Source organism: Labeo rohita, chromosome 24 (genome assembly GCF_022985175.1).
Source record: "Labeo rohita strain BAU-BD-2019 chromosome 24, IGBB_LRoh.1.0, whole genome shotgun sequence".
In the NCBI taxonomy this organism is placed as follows: domain Eukaryota; kingdom Metazoa; phylum Chordata; class Actinopteri; order Cypriniformes; family Cyprinidae; genus Labeo; species Labeo rohita.
The window spans coordinates 20,389,812-20,407,382 of NC_066892.1; the positions used below are offsets into that span (position 1 = coordinate 20,389,812).

General features: G+C 36.7%; 1 protein-coding gene across 1 annotated transcript in view; it reads left to right on the forward strand.

The window, feature by feature from the left end:
• The window catches only part of pou6f2 (POU class 6 homeobox 2), a 121,703-nt gene that overhangs the window by 2,468 nt on the left and 101,664 nt on the right, over window positions 1-17,571 (forward strand). The window contains exons 2-3 of the mRNA XM_051097493.1: window positions 3,267-3,366; window positions 3,542-3,707. Coding sequence (XP_050953450.1) covers window positions 3,267-3,366; window positions 3,542-3,707 — 266 coding nt within the window. The remainder of the gene's footprint in view (window positions 1-3,266; window positions 3,367-3,541; window positions 3,708-17,571) is intronic.

Genomic DNA, 17,571 nt, shown 5'->3' on the forward strand with positions numbered 1-17,571 from the left:
ATATACACGCACTCATATTTAGTATGTATAGTATAGTATATTATAGTCTACTTTTTATATCTATAGCAAATGGGATGTGTGATTAGAAGACTATTCAGGGGTCTTTGGACCATTCGGAGACCCTTTTTGTGGCCTCGGGGGACTGCAGAGACCCTGGCAGCTAAGGCCATTAGCAATTAGCATGGATATCTTATGAGGAAAAAGGTTCAGAAATGACCCTCAGAGTAGGCAAAAGGAGAAAGGGAGGGAGAGGAGCTCGAGTGCTTTTTCTTGTTTCTCCTCCTGTGTGGCTGAGAGGGAGTAAGGCGATCCCAAACACACACGCATACGGTACACACACATTGACACGCGCACACACTCCCCAGGTCCCTTCACATATGCTCTTTGGCATGAAGAACTGCCCTGGGAGTCCCTGTTTCATTAGTGTAATTAACTGTGAGAGAGAGAGTACAGAGGAAAATGGAGAGAGAGAAGGCGGGACTTTGAGATCGATGCTATAACATTACAAGGCTTATGTTATGCCATTATTTTATTTTTTAGGAAAAAATAACAAGAGTGTTAATTAGGGCTGTCAAATGATTAATCGCGATATATTGCATACAAAATAAAAGTTTGCCTAATATATGTGTGTGTAATTATTATGTATTTATAAATACACACAAATTAATGTGTATATTGAAGAGAAATATGTTATGTTCAAAATATTTTTATAATATAAATTATATAAACATTATAATAAATACATATACTTGTGAATATTTCTTAAACATATACATGAATGTGTTTGTATTTATATATACATAATTACACACAGTAAACACACATATATTAGGCAAACTCAAACTTTTATTTTGTATGCGATTAATCGTGATTAATCATTCGACAGCTCTAGTGTTAATGTTTTATTTGATTTGTACTGGCACCAGCAAATAGTGGACAAACACAATTACAGATATTTCAAATAAAATATATATAAAAAACTGTTCAAAAAGTTTGGTCAGATTTTTTATTAATTTAATAATAAAATAAAATTAAAATAAAATAATTAAACTGTAAAATACTGTTTTTAATAATTTCTATTTAAATATATTTTAAAAATATGATTTATTTCTGTGATGATCCTAAGGTCTTAAGTGATCCTTTAGAAATCATTCAAATATGCTGATTTGGTTTTTAAAAGACACATTTCTTATTATTATCAATGTTGAAAGCAGTTGTGCTACTTAATATTTTTGTGGAAATCTTGATACATTTTTTTTCCCCAGTATGTTTTCATGAATAGAAAGTTCAAAAGAATAATTTGTGTGTCATTGCTAAATAAAAGTAATAATTTCTTTAAAAAACAAAAACTTTCCTTTTGAACTGTAGTGTACATTAAATTATTAATAAAGTAAAAATTGAGCAACCACCTAGCAACTACCAAGAACCAGGCTTTATACACCATAGCAACTAAATAGCAGCACTCTGGCATCCACCCTAGAATCGTAGTGAAAACAGACATTTTTCTTCAGAAAATGTCGAAATCTGGTTATAACTTGTGGAAAAATTCCCATTCTCTCTTCCCTCATTCTTTTTCTTGTAATTTTTCCTTCTGTTTTATTGTGCCCTCTCTTCTCCAGCAGCCCATGGTGAAAATTACATTGTATTGCATCCTCTCAGGCCTGTCCCCCCTGTTTCTCTCTCTCTTTCTCTCTCCCTCTCCCTCGGCCTCTCACAGCTCTCGTTCAGTCAACAGACTGTAAAGAATAAATAATAAAAAAGTATTGATTATTTTGATGACTTCACAATTCAATTAGGTATTAATTTTGCCCTCCACTGGACCTATCAGGCAGCTCAAAGGGGAGAGAAGGGACGGGAGGAGGGATGGATGGATGTTGTGCCTTAAATGAATGCAGCGTTAGAAGCTCCCTCGTTCAGCGCCTTTCCAAAATAGAGGGACGCATCGATGTGTCGGTGAGTCGCTTGTGCATAAGTGCACGGAGAAAAACTCCAGTGAAGCGATGACAAGAGACATTGTCGCAAAGCATATGAGTATTGACCAAGCGGGTCGCACCGCGAATGACAGCTTAAACTATTCCTATTGATTAACATTTTCATAGATTATCATGTGTCATATCAAACTCGCATGCACTCCATCTGATAAGCACATTAACAGAGGCCCCACGGGCAGCCGTTCATCGACCACCACGGGGACGGAGAGAGGTGGGGCAGAATTAAGGGGGGGCAGGAGCCTCGTGACGGCGCTTGATCTGAACGGATCACCTGGCCCCCCATCTCAGACTCATTTGGGCAGAAACGACTCCATAAATAAGGGAGCATAAAAAGAGTAAAGCAGCTTTTTTGCCCTCCCTATGTCTACACATTTGTTTGTGTGTCTCACCATCAGAAGGGGTGGGGGGAGGTACTTCTGAAGCACACGAGAGAGAGAGAGAGAGTGGAGGTGACATCTCGAGCAAGTCTCCAGAGGCAATCCCAGGCTCGCACCAGCAGTGCTCACTTGATGTATCTGCGTTATCCACACTGGTTTTTGGGCTTTGTGACAAGCATGCACTGACTGATCTCACATAACACTCTGGCATGCTCTAACTGCTCGTGGATTTTAGCAAAGTTAGATTTTTGGAGCGTAAAAATTCAGATATTTTTCTCTTTAATCTGGAAGCACCCTTCTGGTAAGTTTCTTGTTATATAACTTTTTCTCGCTGCTATTTATTTAAAAACTCTGTTTGTTCTTATTTATTCAGCTCATTTCTTCATTTGTGTTTTAATTATTTAGTTTGAACTTTATTGTATTTAAAGTAATATTCTTCTACAATAAATACTTTAAATGCTTTAAATAAAATGGTTATGCTGATTTTAATCATGCTTCTGTTTATTTAAAGCATTCTAAAGCATGTATATTAGAAAAAGAATCAGCTGCAGTTCATTGAGAATGTAATGGTCCACTTCATTCAACTTTGATTTACATATTCTCTCAATATTCATGCTGAATGTTCTCATCCAATCAGATTTAATGACGCAAAGAGCAGTTATATTTAAAGTATTAATATACATACAGGTTGGAAAAACCAACATTTAAATTTCATTAAGTGCAAAAACTTTTGTTAATTAAAACAAAACATTTTTGTTTGACAAACGTGACACATTTGTATGTAACTTAAGTGTTCTATTTTAATGCTGATGGCTCTTGGTGATACTCATGAAAATGAGTCACTTGACAAGTGGAGCATTTTTAACCAAAATCTTTTTAAATTTCTGCCATCCACAAGAGCTCTTCAGCACTACAACCAGCAGCAACAGCCATCAGAAAAGAGAGAGAGACAGAGAGAGAGAGAGCAAGGGCTACCACAGAGAGTGTTAGAAGAGGTGGTGAGTTTCAGAAAGCAAAGAGAGAGAGAGAGAAAGCGAGGAAATGAGCGGGCATGTGTGCGCGTGAGACCCACAGAGAGTGAACCAGAGCGCACCAAAGCTAACATCACTTCTTTTGCCTTTTTTCCCCCCCTCATTGTCCTCCCGACCTGGTCCTTCCTCCGCTCGCCTCAAGGATCCGATGATCACAGGGCAGCTGAGCAAACCGCTGCTCCCTCTGCGTGCCGATATGGACGCCTGCGAGCTGCGGGATGACGACAAAGCGGCCAGCCCGGACAGCGAGCTCAATGAGGAGCCCTTGCTGCTGTCAGCTGACACAGACTCGGAGGAGAAGATGTATGGTGAGTCCAGCCTTCATCCTCCTCGTTATTGTGCGTGACACCCGGGGTCATGCGCGGGGAAACTTAACACCGGCGAGAGTGTGTTTGTTTGTTTGTGTTTGCTAGATGCTGCGGTAGAAAGTGCTGGAACAGAGCAGGTAAAAGTTGTGGTTCAAGTGTAGGTGGATCTGGGGTCGTGAGGTTGGACGTTGAAGATATTTGTGCCTCTTACTAGTTTTAATTCCTGAGCAATCTCAAACTTACTGCAATATATTCATATGCAGTCCTTAGATTTAAGTTGGGTTTCTACATAGTGTAAATGTTTGAAAAGTTCTTCTCCAAGTTTAGCCTGTACATTTCAGAATACATTTTAATTGCTATTCTATCAAATTTTACACTGTGGAAAGGTTGTGAAGGAAGTGTCCTTTTCCTGTGACGCTGGTGGGGTGCAGCCATGCGGTATGTGGGGACCAGTTTTTTTGTTGGTGTTCATAAAGCAGAAAAATGTGACAGAATCTGGGGCAAATAGGCAACAGGAGACATATAATGTACACGCACACACACACTCGCACACACACTCATCTGTCATACAGGGTGACATTTCTTCACATTTGAGATCTCCTCGGCTTAGGCTGAAGATAAAATGAGAGAAAGTGAAGAGGCCTGAGGGAGAGAAATGTGATTGTTGTGGCTCCACGGCCTCATGAGGAGTTCAGATCTAAGCAGACTGAATTGTATATACTTGATGAGGAGCAGCATATAGCCTGAATATCTTTAAAAGACCCTTGATGTTGTAGTAATAATATTAAAACAGCACAGTCGATATTATTATTATCATAATTTTTATATCGATGTTGATTATAATTATGCTAAGTTCTGTTTTAGTGTAATACTATCAGATATTTCAAGTTTAGTATTGTTAATATTATAGAACGCTGGATGAAGTTTAATTTAAAGACATTTAAAAATTCTTTTGATCATTAAACAGGCTCTTTAATTATGCTTTATCTTTTCTGAGTGCTTAGCATACTTTATCGAATTTTGGCATGTTTGATGAGCACTGACACAAAATATATTTAAAAATCTTAAAATGTTGGATTTAATTAACATCCTAAAATAGTGTTCTCCTGTGTTATGTTAAAATTTGATGTTCCTTGCTGTCAGAATGATTACTCTGACCTTGTTTTCAAAAAAAAAAAAGCCTAGAAGTCCTTAAACTGCTCAGCAGTGATATAGTGTGTAAAAAGACAATTTTCAAACCATTTGGATTCAACATGCATTGACGGACTGTTTGCTGTGGTTGTCAAATTTGCAACATTAATGATATACTTTAAGACTTGTGTAACTTTGCCGCTGACTTCTTTCAACAGAATTTCATTTTTCAATTTGAATAGAAGTCAGAAATACATAAGCCATGTTGTAGAATCAACCTGCAATTTTCTCAGCTCAGATTCCTGCTATTGAGTTTATAGACTCCAAACATGACTTTTACATTTATTTTTTTACCTGTGATTTATGTTCTGGTGACACACAGTATATGGGATTTTTATCATGGGTTTTTTGTTTTTGTTACACGTCTTTTTCTGCTCTATAATCTTCTGCCTTATAAAAAAAAATGCTGTTGTGCTTATGTATTTCATTTTATGTGCATAATGCTGAATTCAGAACAATTCATCCTTATTGGAGAATTCACTTTTTATGACAGAACAAAGAAGCTCAAGTGCGAACGTGCACACAACACACCACCTCTGACAAATCTCTAATATGCTTTTTATTAGAAAATTGCATTAATAAAGAAGAGTTGTTCTAAAAAATGCAGTGCAATACTTCAAATAAATTTAAAAGAGCACATGCATAAAAAGGAGTGAAGAATAACTTCTTTATTGAAAATCCAGCCTAATAAAGTGACCTCCTCAGAATACTTAAATGCTTTAGAAGTGCTCTCGAACATGTCTTCTGTTATTTGCATTTATTCCTGTAATTACCAGCAATTTATCACATGAATGTTTCTAAAGCTTATTATTTGAGTTGATATGGTGTAAAGACAGGCTGGATTCTGTGCTTCAGGTTTGATATTCAGTAGCTGTGACTGCATCTTCCTCCTGTCTGTGTTCATAGTTAGACTGACTGATGCCCGTAGGGAGCTTTTCTATCGCTCTCTATGTTAGAACTAACAGCATTACATTAATGATAATAGATATGAACCCCCTGCCACTTACCTGATCATAATAAACTTTTAATGCTATCACAGGGCTTTTTATGCCTACATTAAATTAATTTTAATTTTTAGAAATGTATAAAATACACATGCTTTTATTCACAGCGTTTAAGTATTTGTGTACTTTGTGTTAGTACAGAAGTATATAATTTTCCATTTCATTATGTTTCAAAAATTTACAGGTGAAAATGATTCATATATCTATTTTTTTCCGAGGTCATAATGATGAATTATGAAGCATTATTGCTGAATTCACATTGTTTTTTCATTCTATAATAACCTTGCTTTTGATGAACTGACTCAGGTACTCGGTCCTCATTACAGTCCGGTTTGAGCTATCACTGAAGCTATGTTACATTAGACATTAAAAGAACAGAATAAAGAGTATTGCTTGGTGTTTTGAGATGAATTATACATCAAACATCAGCTACCCCCTTATGTGCAGCAACGCACATAACAAGTGTGTATGTGTGTGTTTGCGAGGGGCGCATAGTTTAGAACGCGGTAGACTGAATTTTTGGAGAGAATGGATTTGGGAGCGGGACTGCGGGCGGGCGCAGTGTAGGCTGTCACCACGGTGATGGTGTGTCACCACGGCGGGTCTTTTTGCTGATTTGATTTTGGGAGTTGGGGTAGGGGGGGTGTTGGCGAGGGGGGCGCTTGTGTCTGATCCCCGTCCGAACCTCTCTGTCAGGCCCTGATCAGTCTTGTGGTTCCCGCTGTCAGTCTGATGAATTTTTTAGAATATCCCAAGGCAAGAAAAGCCCAGTTACTGTTTCATAATGCCAGTGTTACAATTTTCTTTAATAAGCATCAAACCTGCTTTTGTTTGCTTGTTGCTTTTTCTCTTTACGCTCAGCTTTACAGCTCATTGTCTATCTGTCAATCTATTCTTTTTGTAAAATCTCACTTTTTTGCACGCTTACACAAACACATATGCGCACACACACATTTTTGATGTAGGCGCGTTCTTTTTCAGACCTTTTTTTATTGAATCAATACATTTCTCATTTTTTAACATGCGGTCAGACTAGGTTTAACATTATTAAAAAAAGATTGGCCTTTCTTTTTAAGGCCACCAAATGGAGCATCCCTGCTCTTTTCTTGCCCTATGAGAGGTACACCAGGTACGGGCCGTAGGCAGTGCCAAAGGGCTGCTTGGGGCAAATGGGCACGGCTGAATCTGTCCTTGGGCACAGTTGCCCATCAGTGAAATGTCTGAAAGGTCATTGTACTTTGGTAACCGAAAGAATTGAGAATAAAAGATGTAAAATAACAGGAAAAAGAAGTGCAGATTATGGTATTTTGTAATGTTTTTCTTTTTATTTGAACTTCATTGCACTTATTTTATTTTACTTTTTGTTGTTAAATGTTTTTTACTCTTGTTAATTTTTGCCATAAAAAATGTATAAATATATATAAATATATAATTTCCAAAAATAATGTTTTTTTCATTGTGCATTCCAATTAATCTCAATCAAACTGCAGTCAGGTTACTTTGCTTAAGTAAAAATAACTAAAAAATACAGCTAACTAACACAATAAAACATTAAACACATAATAAAAAACAATAAAAACATGATAACATAATAAAAAACATGATTTTTGAATTTTTTACAAAAAATGGATTTTAATATTATATACATTATAAAAAAAAAAAATGAAATAGTTAAAATAATTAAAAAAAACATTAAAATAAATCAGTTAAAAAGAATAAGTCATATTGTGTGTTAAGGTAAAAATGCAGTAAACTTGATGCATTAAACTTGGTCCATTTAGTTTAAACTTGGTGCATTTACATTATCTGCGTATATATTCTAAATGCTTACGATCTGAATTTAAAGCTTCGTATTGAACATTCAAGAGGCAGTATTTTCCCATCAACTCCATAAGAGGATTTATACTGAAGTGATTTATTTTCTACGACTAGACATTGTTTGATTAAATCATCTTTTGCTGCCCTCAAAGGAGGTTGTGTACGTTTAAAGGTCACAGAAGTGCAATACATATGTCTAGCGACTCAATTGATGCTCGACAAATTGACGCGGCATTGAGTGAGCTTTTGCATCGCCTATTTGAAAAGATCTGACCAAGAGGATGAGGAAATTAAAAGGCTCCTTTTCATCTCTTTCCTAGGTTGATTTTCAACACTGATTGAGTGTAGGTGATGATAACAAGAACGCCGCCTAAATGTTTTTCAATGAAAAATTCAGCATAAAAGACCACATCAAAGAATCACTTGTGCATGTATGGACAAATGTGCAGTCTAATTTCCGCACAAACGCATACGTGTAACAGCCGACAAAAGACCGGCCTTGACATTTGCTTTCAAAAGTTGAAGGGGGGCGGGGGGATTCTACAGGAGTATGAAGGGCCGCAGAGAGAGAAGATGGAGAATATGATGGGCCTCGCTTTGTGAGACGTGGATAGAACATTCTGTGGGTTTTGTCAATCTTTAGGGAAAGATGTTAACTCCTTATCGAAGCTCCCAAAGAAAACATGATGAGAGTTTGGAGAGAGTGAAGTATATAGACGTTCGAACATTTTTTTTTAATGTGGTGGACTAGATTTAGACTGAATTCCACTGAATTTTTTTGGAAATAAGCTTAATTTCATACTTTTTAAGGGTGCTGATAAAAAAGTGCTTCAGAAATCTCTTCTAAATCTAATATGTTTATTTAGGCATATTTTGTTTTACACTGTTTGTGTGAGTAGACACTGTTTCAATGTATAAAAAAGTCAAATCTGTTTTAAATGGTTATAAAATCTTTAAGACCCAGTTGCTTTTATTAAAAACCACTTAAAAATCCTTGACCGATTCATCAGGCCCGCTCAGGGTGGTGTTTATGATAAAAAAAAAAAGCTGATTAGTTCTCAACTGCGTGTTTATACTGTCTTCTTTAAACCTTTTTTGTGTCATTCGGAACAAGATTACGGCTAAATTTAAGGCCGTCGACTTCAGAATAACATCTTTCTCCTTCATCTTCCTCTCACTTTCAACTCCCGATATTTTTCGACCTCCCCCGCCTTTTAAAAAGCTCATTTCTGCAGGTTTCACTCCTGCTATCACACGCAAACATCCCCAACAGCCCCGTGCCTATTTATTGTCAGGTACATTAGCTGCAAAAGCAGTGGTTAGGAGGCCAAACTCCAGTTTTTTCGCTCTTACTCGCAGAATAGGAGATGGGTTGTGTGTGTGTGTGTGTGTGTGTGTACAGTGGCTGTCTACTCTTTTCTAAGAGACCCGCCTCCTCTCCAGCATCCCAAGACAAGATAATAAGGCACTCGGAGGCACAATCCGGCATTATATTCAGCCACCAAAGCCTCGTCTCTTGTCAGTTTGCATTTTATTCGGGCCCAGGATGTGACGCTTCTATCATCAGCCTGTCAGGAGGAGAGGACCAGAGAGAGACAGGGCCACTCATTTCATACACTTAACGTCCACGCCAAATGGCCAGCACTTATACCGATTCCGCCGAAATGGAGGACACGTTCCAGCCCAGGGGTCACCTTCAGCTGAGAGAACGGGGGGAAAAAAAGGCACGAAAAGATAAAAGAAATGTGTATTGATTTGTGTAATTGAGGGGGAGTTTGAGAGGAAAATGTATCTGTTGTAGACAAGAGAAGAGGGAGAAGGTTTATGACTCAATGCACTGTTCTTTAAGAGAAGAACGTACCATTCAAGTGGAACGCACAACTTTTGGAGTCGGGTGATTCTATTTTGAGCTGAGAAGATGTGTTTTGGCAACCAATTGTCATTTAAACTAATGTAGAGTGTCTTAAATTAGTGTTTTAAGTCAAGTCACCTTTATTTGTATAGCGCTTTATACAAAAAAGATAGCTTCAAATCAATAACGCAAACTTTAAATATGAGGCATTTTCAAATCTACCTTCAGCTTCAGTCAGTTCAGTGTTAATTCAGTTCAGTTCAATAACTGTGTAAAGCTACTGAATTATGGAACGCATTCAGTTGATATATATTAGCAGCTCTACAGATAGCAATAGTGTCATTATTCATCTCAAGTCAGTTCAGTGGTGATTCTATTCAGTTTAATAACAGTGTAGAAGTTGCAAAATTCATCAATTATGAAAGAAATTTGATTCAGCTATAAAGCAGCTCTGCAGAACAGAATGGTGTTTTAATAGCTAGCCACAAGCGAAACACATTAGTTGCTTGTTCTGGTCCTTTTTAGGCCTCGTTTGCGCACGTATATGCGCACGCTCATACACATTAGCCTCTTTTGCTCCCTCTAAGGCCCCCGAAATAAAAAAAACACACACACTTTATGTTTGTGTAATCAGCTTAGCTGAAAATGGGGAGGAGGGGGTTTGGTGCTAATGCAAAAGGGCCTTGATGTGCCTCACTCAGGTTAAGTAATAAAGTGACACAGACACAGTCTTTTAAATGAGGCTGGCCCTCTTTAAATAGAGCGCACTAGCCCCGAGTGCCTCTCCTCAGGAGTTAGATCTCATTATAGGGCAGGCTCAGGCCTTTAGTTGGCTGCTTTGAGCTGGGATCTGCCCCCATCTCCCTAATGCATGCCTACCAAGCATGTGTAATCCACTCGCTAATGCGTCTGTACCGCCAGCGGCTACAGATAAGATGCTATTCAAGCAGGGATGGGGGGTTGCAGAGGTTGGGCAGGAGCGGTCCAGGGTCCGCTTTTGTTTTAGAAACATGCTGCTGGTAGGGTCAGCGAGGACAGGGGAAATTAATTGGCACTTCCATCTCAAGTTTGTAATGGATGGAGGAAGGCATTTTCTGCTCAATAGGACAGAGGGCTGTTATTGAAGATATTTTGGGTTGTTCCACAAGTATTCGCTGATTGAAGTGAATGTTTCTCGTGTCAAGCTCAAAGTTAATCTCCAAACTGCCTCGCAGCGTCTTATGGAAACAGTTTCTGTGCCTAGGTAAATTAAATTTTTGGATTTAGTTCGTATTTCACAAATTATAATGCAAAACTTTGACACATAAAACTGAAATTATCCCCTTCAATCATGTATTATGAAAACGACATGATCTTTTACAAATTATTTATTTCCAGTGTGAGATATTAGTACCAAGCAGACATCCCATGGCCAATCAGCTTCATCAACAGTTATTTTATTTTTAATTTAATTAAATGTAATTAATTTATTTGTTTATTTATTTTATTTTATTTTATTTTATTATTTTGGCCAGTTAAACTATTAACAATTTTTTTAATGTGCCCTGACAATATTTTCACGGATCCTACCATAAAAGAATAATTCATTTTTATTTTTAGCAATGCATTTTTACACTATATATATATATTGCTTAATTTTTTATATAAATTCATAAAAAACCTTCATAAAAGCAATAACAACTTTCCTGAAAAGCTCTGGGAAAGAAGGGATCTTTGTTTTTAATTATTATTATTATTATTAATTTTTTGCATGGTTGTTGTTGGTTATTCTGGTCCAGTGGAATCAAAACCAGTGCCGAAACTAGCTCAGACCAGCAGGTATGCAACCATTCAAAAGTTTGGGGTCCGTAATATTTTTTTCATGTTTTGGAGAGGAGTCACTTATATTCACCAAGGCTACATTTATTTAATAAAAAAATGCTGTACAACTGGTCAAACTGTGAAATATTACTTCAATTTACAATAACCACACTGTAAAAAAAACAACTTAAAAAAGTTGTTTCAACTTAAAAAGTAAGTGTTTGTGGCTGCCTTAAAATTTTAAGTTCACTCAACTCAAATATCCACGTTTTTATGTAGTACAACTTAACATTTCATGTTGACTAAACTTAAAATTTAAAGGCAGCACAAACACTTACTTTTTTAAGTTGACAACAACTTTTTTTTTTTTTAAAATGCAGGTTATTATTAAAATGCAACTATTTACAAATACGTTTAAAAAAGTAATTTATGCCTGTGATGGCAAAAAGGGATTCTTTGATGAAAAGTTAGTTCAAAAGAACAGCATTTATTTGAAATAATTTGTAACTTAAATATCTTTTACTGCCAGTTTTGATCAGTTGAATTCATCCCCTTTGAATAAAAGTGTGAATTTCATAAAAAATTACAATAAAAATTGTACTGACCCCAAACTTTTAAATGGTAGTGTAAATGCATATTTCTTAAATGTAGTGTTCATGCTCTAACAATTCCCATTGCGTCCCGACTAAAACAACCAGGAAGAAGAAATTATTCATAGAAAAGGACATTTCCCATATTATTCTGAATGTAAAAAACAAATGCAGTATTTACAAACAGTACAGCAAGACCTGTTCTCCATTGAGGGATATGAATGAATGTTCGCTCACAAACATTTCCGAAACAAATTCTCCACCGTCACTCTGCATGTTGCTTCCATCGCGTGGGATAATTGAAGCCGTCAACTAATCATACGGGTAGAGAGGGTGGTCATCGCTGGATGAAAAATGACAATCTTGTGTTTGTCTGGTGCGATGTGAGGCGCAGTGCGTAGCCGGTAACTAGAGTCTGGATGTCCTTCACAGACCCTTTATTATTTATGATGGAGTCTCTTTGAGCACTGACCAGTACTAATGCATAACCCCCCTGTCCTTCTGCCTTATACCATCCCTTTGAAACCAAAGATTGAGGAGATGAGAGCCAGGAGAGACTGTGCGTGTATATGAGGGGGTAGAGAAATGCGAGTGTTTGCGTCCGGCAATCCACAGAAGTTATAATACGTTTTTTTTTTTTCAAGACATCCTTCCTGTTATATTTAAAGATGTGGAATAGAACTCCGGGTGTCGCTCTTCTAACAGAATGGAGTTCTAAAGCTTCAAAGCTCCAGACTTTCCCCGCAACCTTCATTTTGTGCTAAGACAGGTTGGAGGATGACCTTGCGTATGGGGGAGTTGGAGAGATTCACCACACTCGCGCTCCGATTGCTTGTGTTTATGATGATGTCTATTGATGCTGCCGAGTGACCTGGGAGAGAATGAGATGACTGCTTAGGATGAGATGTGGAACGAGATGAGAGACTCATGTGTAGGTGTCCAAATAAAGGAAGTGTGAGACTGTAAAATGCAATTGAGGTTTACGATATTGAGTTTTTTCGTAATCTTGCTGAACATGAACACATTTATTTTGATGTTCCATTCAGATGAAGAAATACAGTGTCTTACTCTCTTGTGTATTTCAAAGGATTAGTTCAACCAGAAATTAAAATTCACCCTCATGTCTTTCAGAACCTGACTTACTTTCTTTTGTAGAAGATGTTTAGATGGATGTTCATACTGCTCTTTTCTAGTAAATTGTGAGTAAGATTTTTAAGGTATAGTAACTTTCAGAGACGGTTTACCCCAAAATTTAAATCCTTTCATCATTTTCTCACTCTCATCTCGTTCCAAAACTGTATGACTGTTTAAAAATGCCTCAGTAGCCGGGTTTCCATCCAAAGTTGCGAATTTACTTTGTGCGCAAAATTGGAATGTCGCTTAAAACATTTACGAATAAGCACTGTTTCCATCCAATGAGTCAAAGAGAACAAAATTGTCACTTCCTTATAAACTGGCAATAAATATCACTAAAAAAAGTAGGAGAGGCAACTGAATATAAGAATTTTGACATATAATAAATTACTTGCGATTCAGAGAGCAGACGAAACAATACATGCGGTCATTGCTTTCGAAGGCAGATGCCAGCTGTTTGGGAACGCAGTCTTGAAAGACAGTTCTTTGAGGCAATTATACAAAAATACTTTGACGGCAGATTTTGCTCAGGCATTTTAGAATGACCATAAGAACATTTCAGATGCTGTGCAATGAAATCAGTTTGCTAGTTAGTCAAGTTATCCGGCCCTTAACACAGTCACGTGACTTTTTGGTGCGTTCGCATTAACCGTGTTTCGCACAATCCAAAAACTACCTCAAGCGAATGTAAACATTTTTTTTTTTTAGGATTTTGGTGTTTCCATCACTCGTTTCTGATCTGATACTTCAAAAAACAGGGTGATGGAAACTAGTGGTAACCAAAAATGTATGCTTACCAGTATTCTTCAAAAAAAGATCTGGAGGCTGAGTAAATGTTTCATTTTTAGGTCAGTTAATAATTTAAAATTCAGAGGTAAACAATGGTTCAAAAGATTGAAGTCAGTAAGGTTTTTTAATATTTTTGATCAAAATACAGTAAAAACTGTAGTATTATTATGATTTAAAACTGTTTTCTCTTTGAATATATGGTAACACTTAACAGAACTGTTAATTAGTTAACTAAATTAGTAAGCATGAACTAAGAATGAACAGTACTTCTAAAGCATTTAATAAGTCATTATTAAAATCACAAGTTGTGTTAACATTAGTTAATGCACTGTGAACTAAAATGAACAATGAACGACTGTATTTTTTATTAAATAACATTAACAAAGATTAATAAACAGTGTAATGAATGTATTGTTCATTTTTCATTCATATTAGTTAATACAGTACCATTAACTAATGTTAACAGTGACACCTTATTGTAAAGTGTTATTGAATATATTTTTTGAAGTAATTTATTGTGTGATTCCTGCCATTGCTTCAGTCTTCAGTGTCACACAGTCCTTCAGAAATCATTCTAATATCTTTTAAAAGAAAATGTTTTTAAAAGAATAATTTCTTCCTAATATCAGTGTTAAACAGCTGTGCTGCTTAAAATATATATTTTTCAGGATTCTTTGATGAATAAAAAGTCCAAAAGAACAGAATTTATTTGAAATATAAATCTTTTGGTAACATGTCTTTGTCCTTTTGATCAATGTAATACATCCTTGCTGAATAAAGGCATACTTTTTGTGTAACTTTTAAGGTAGCGTACATATAAATACTGCACAAGGCAGATTATTTTAGTCTGTTGAGTTTGTATGTAGACTCGTGTGCAGTGAGGGACGTCTGCGTTAGGGGGAGGGATAGACGTGCAAGTGTGGCTGTACGGCCTTAGGGTCAGTGGGCGATGTGCTGGCCATGACATGTGGGCATCTGGCGTGTTGCTAACACCATCCACAGAGCTCTTGCTGTCACCCCACAGGCTCCTCTAAACCCCCTCTTGTGTTTCTACACACGTTATAAACACTGACAGAAATGACACGTTTGCATGTGCAAGAAGCGACAAACATGGAAAACTAATATTTGTACTGACCTAAGTAGTATGGGGATACAGACATTTTTAGGTTGCGAGCAAAATTACGCTTTTGTAAAAGGAACAGATTTAGAAAATGAAAGATGAATAAAAAATATTTCATTTTTATTATAGTTGTTTTTTTTGCTTCTGCTTTGTTAGTTGGCAAGCTGTGACTTTTGCACTATAGAGAAAAGCGAACATGCTTTAAGAATACAGACTTACACTCAAGAGCACAAGATGAATAAGCTTCCAAGTACAAAGAGTTTCACAGCTTTACAGTGTTAAGGATTTTACTCTGGCAAGTTAAAAATAATGAAAAACATGTCCCTCATTTTCTTGCCCTGATTGTGGGAAAATAGCTGTTAATATCCTTATTCACAAAAAGTCAGAGAGCGTTTATTAAATCACCACACGAGAGCCGAACCGAACACGTATAGAAAAAGAGTACGGGATGCACTCAGAGAGACGCCTCACAAAAACGGCGAAATAAGGAGAGACCTTTCGCCGAAGACGGACAATGTTGGAGGTCAGGAGGCGGAATCCTATTTGCCACAAATATGCTTAAGGTAATTTAGGAAGAGCTCGGCGTCATTGAAAAGCATGGCGACCCTGGCATTTTTCTGTCTTCGCTCTAAAAGGGTTTGATTTTCTTCAGGCAGGGTTGGCCTCAGATCCTGGCTTTGCAGATGGGCCTAAAAGGATGAGGAGTCATGTGGATGGATCTTTGTCTCTTTCAACCCTGCGGTAATCGAGTTGACATTGCCTGAGGATGAGAGAGAGGAAAGGCTTCTTCAACAGATGTGGCCGTTTGTGTGTTAATGTTCAGATCACGCAAAATCAACACCCTGTCCTTCTTTTTTTTTCAGGCCTTTCCTTTGCCTTTTTTATTCGTCCTTTCTCACAGATGGGTTCTGTGAGTTTCTATCACTCTTTTAATAACATAAATGCCCTTTCCTCTGCCCCTGCTTTAATTCTGTTTTCTTCTTTTCTCCCTTTTCTCTACTTTTGTCTTCACCTCGGTTTCTCCCTCCTCTAGCATTCTCAGCTGCATTGATCCATCCCAGTGTTTGTATATTTTAGATTTTATTTTATATGTTATAAAAAAGAAATGCAGTTCTGAACTAACTTCTCCGCTGCTGGGAATCCAAAGCTTGCTCTTATTGAGATTTTGGTGAAAGAGCACCTTCCTGTTTCATTAAGAGTTTAGCGTGTTTTAGAGTCTTTTTGTCCACAGGGAGGTTTAGAATAAGAAGCTGTGTACTTTGACATGTCATTCAGATTTATGGGGCTTTAGATGAACCCAATTAGTACTAGTTATTGACACAAAAACGTTTGGTTACACTTTGTTTTAAGGTGTCCTTGTTACAGTGTAATTGTACATTTAAGTAGAATTAATTAACTATATGTACTTACTTCTAAGTTAGGATTAGGGAAACTTGCGTGCAGTTATGCATAATTTATTGTTTTTAAAATAGTAATGACATGCAATGTGTAACAAAGACAGTAAAATTAATTGTTACCAAATGTTTATATATTTCTCATTATATTTGTCAATATCTTCCGATAACCGATATGTGACCCTGGACCACAAAACCAGTCTTAAGTCGCTGGGGTATATTTATAGCAATAGCCAAAAATACATTGTATGGCTCAAAATTATAGGTTTTTATTTTATGCCAAAAATAATTAGGAAATTAAGTAAAGATCATGTTCCATGAAGATATTTTGTAAATTTCCTACTGTAAATATATCAAAACTTAAGTTTTGATTAGTAATACGCATTGCACAGAACTTATTTAGGAAAACTTTAAAGATGATTTTCTCAATATTTTGATTTTTTTGCACCCTCAGATTCCATATACTGAAATAGTTGTATCTCGGCCAAATATTGTCCTATCCTAACAAACCATACATCGGTTGAAAGCTTATTTATTCAGCTTTCAGGGGATGTGTAAAGCTCAATTTCGAAAAATTGACACTTATGACTGGTTTTGTGGTCCAGGGTCACATATGGTACAGATATTTTGTGCATCCCTAATGTTTCTGTATACTATACGTGGATTTCACTCAAAAAGGTCAAACCATGCAGGCTACTGCTGTTTGAAATACTTCTCATTACATAATACTTATTTATGTGTTTTTGTGTGTGTGTGTGTGGGCAGAATTCTATTCGGTATGTTCCATGTAGTATGCAGTAAACAGTAGACTAGTATTCCAATTCAAACATCGCCTGTGTCCGTTTCCCTAGTTTTAACTGTCACATTAACAAAATCAATAACCCAACAATTTAAACACAATTGGTTGATTATTGACAGGATTTAGGATTGTGTTAAATGTGACCTGTCAGTCATGCGGTCAGGGCTTTAAACTTTAAACTCTCTGTAGCACCAATGCAATCTATTGTCTTCCATGGGCTTTAACTTTGATTGATCCAGTTGTCAACAATACATCAGCGGTACTTAAAAATGAAAGTGTGTTATGTGCCCTAAGCAAAATTATGAATCAAATCATACGCTCTGTGCCAGTACAGTTAAATGTGTTTCAGAGAGGTCACTGCATCAGGCTTAAT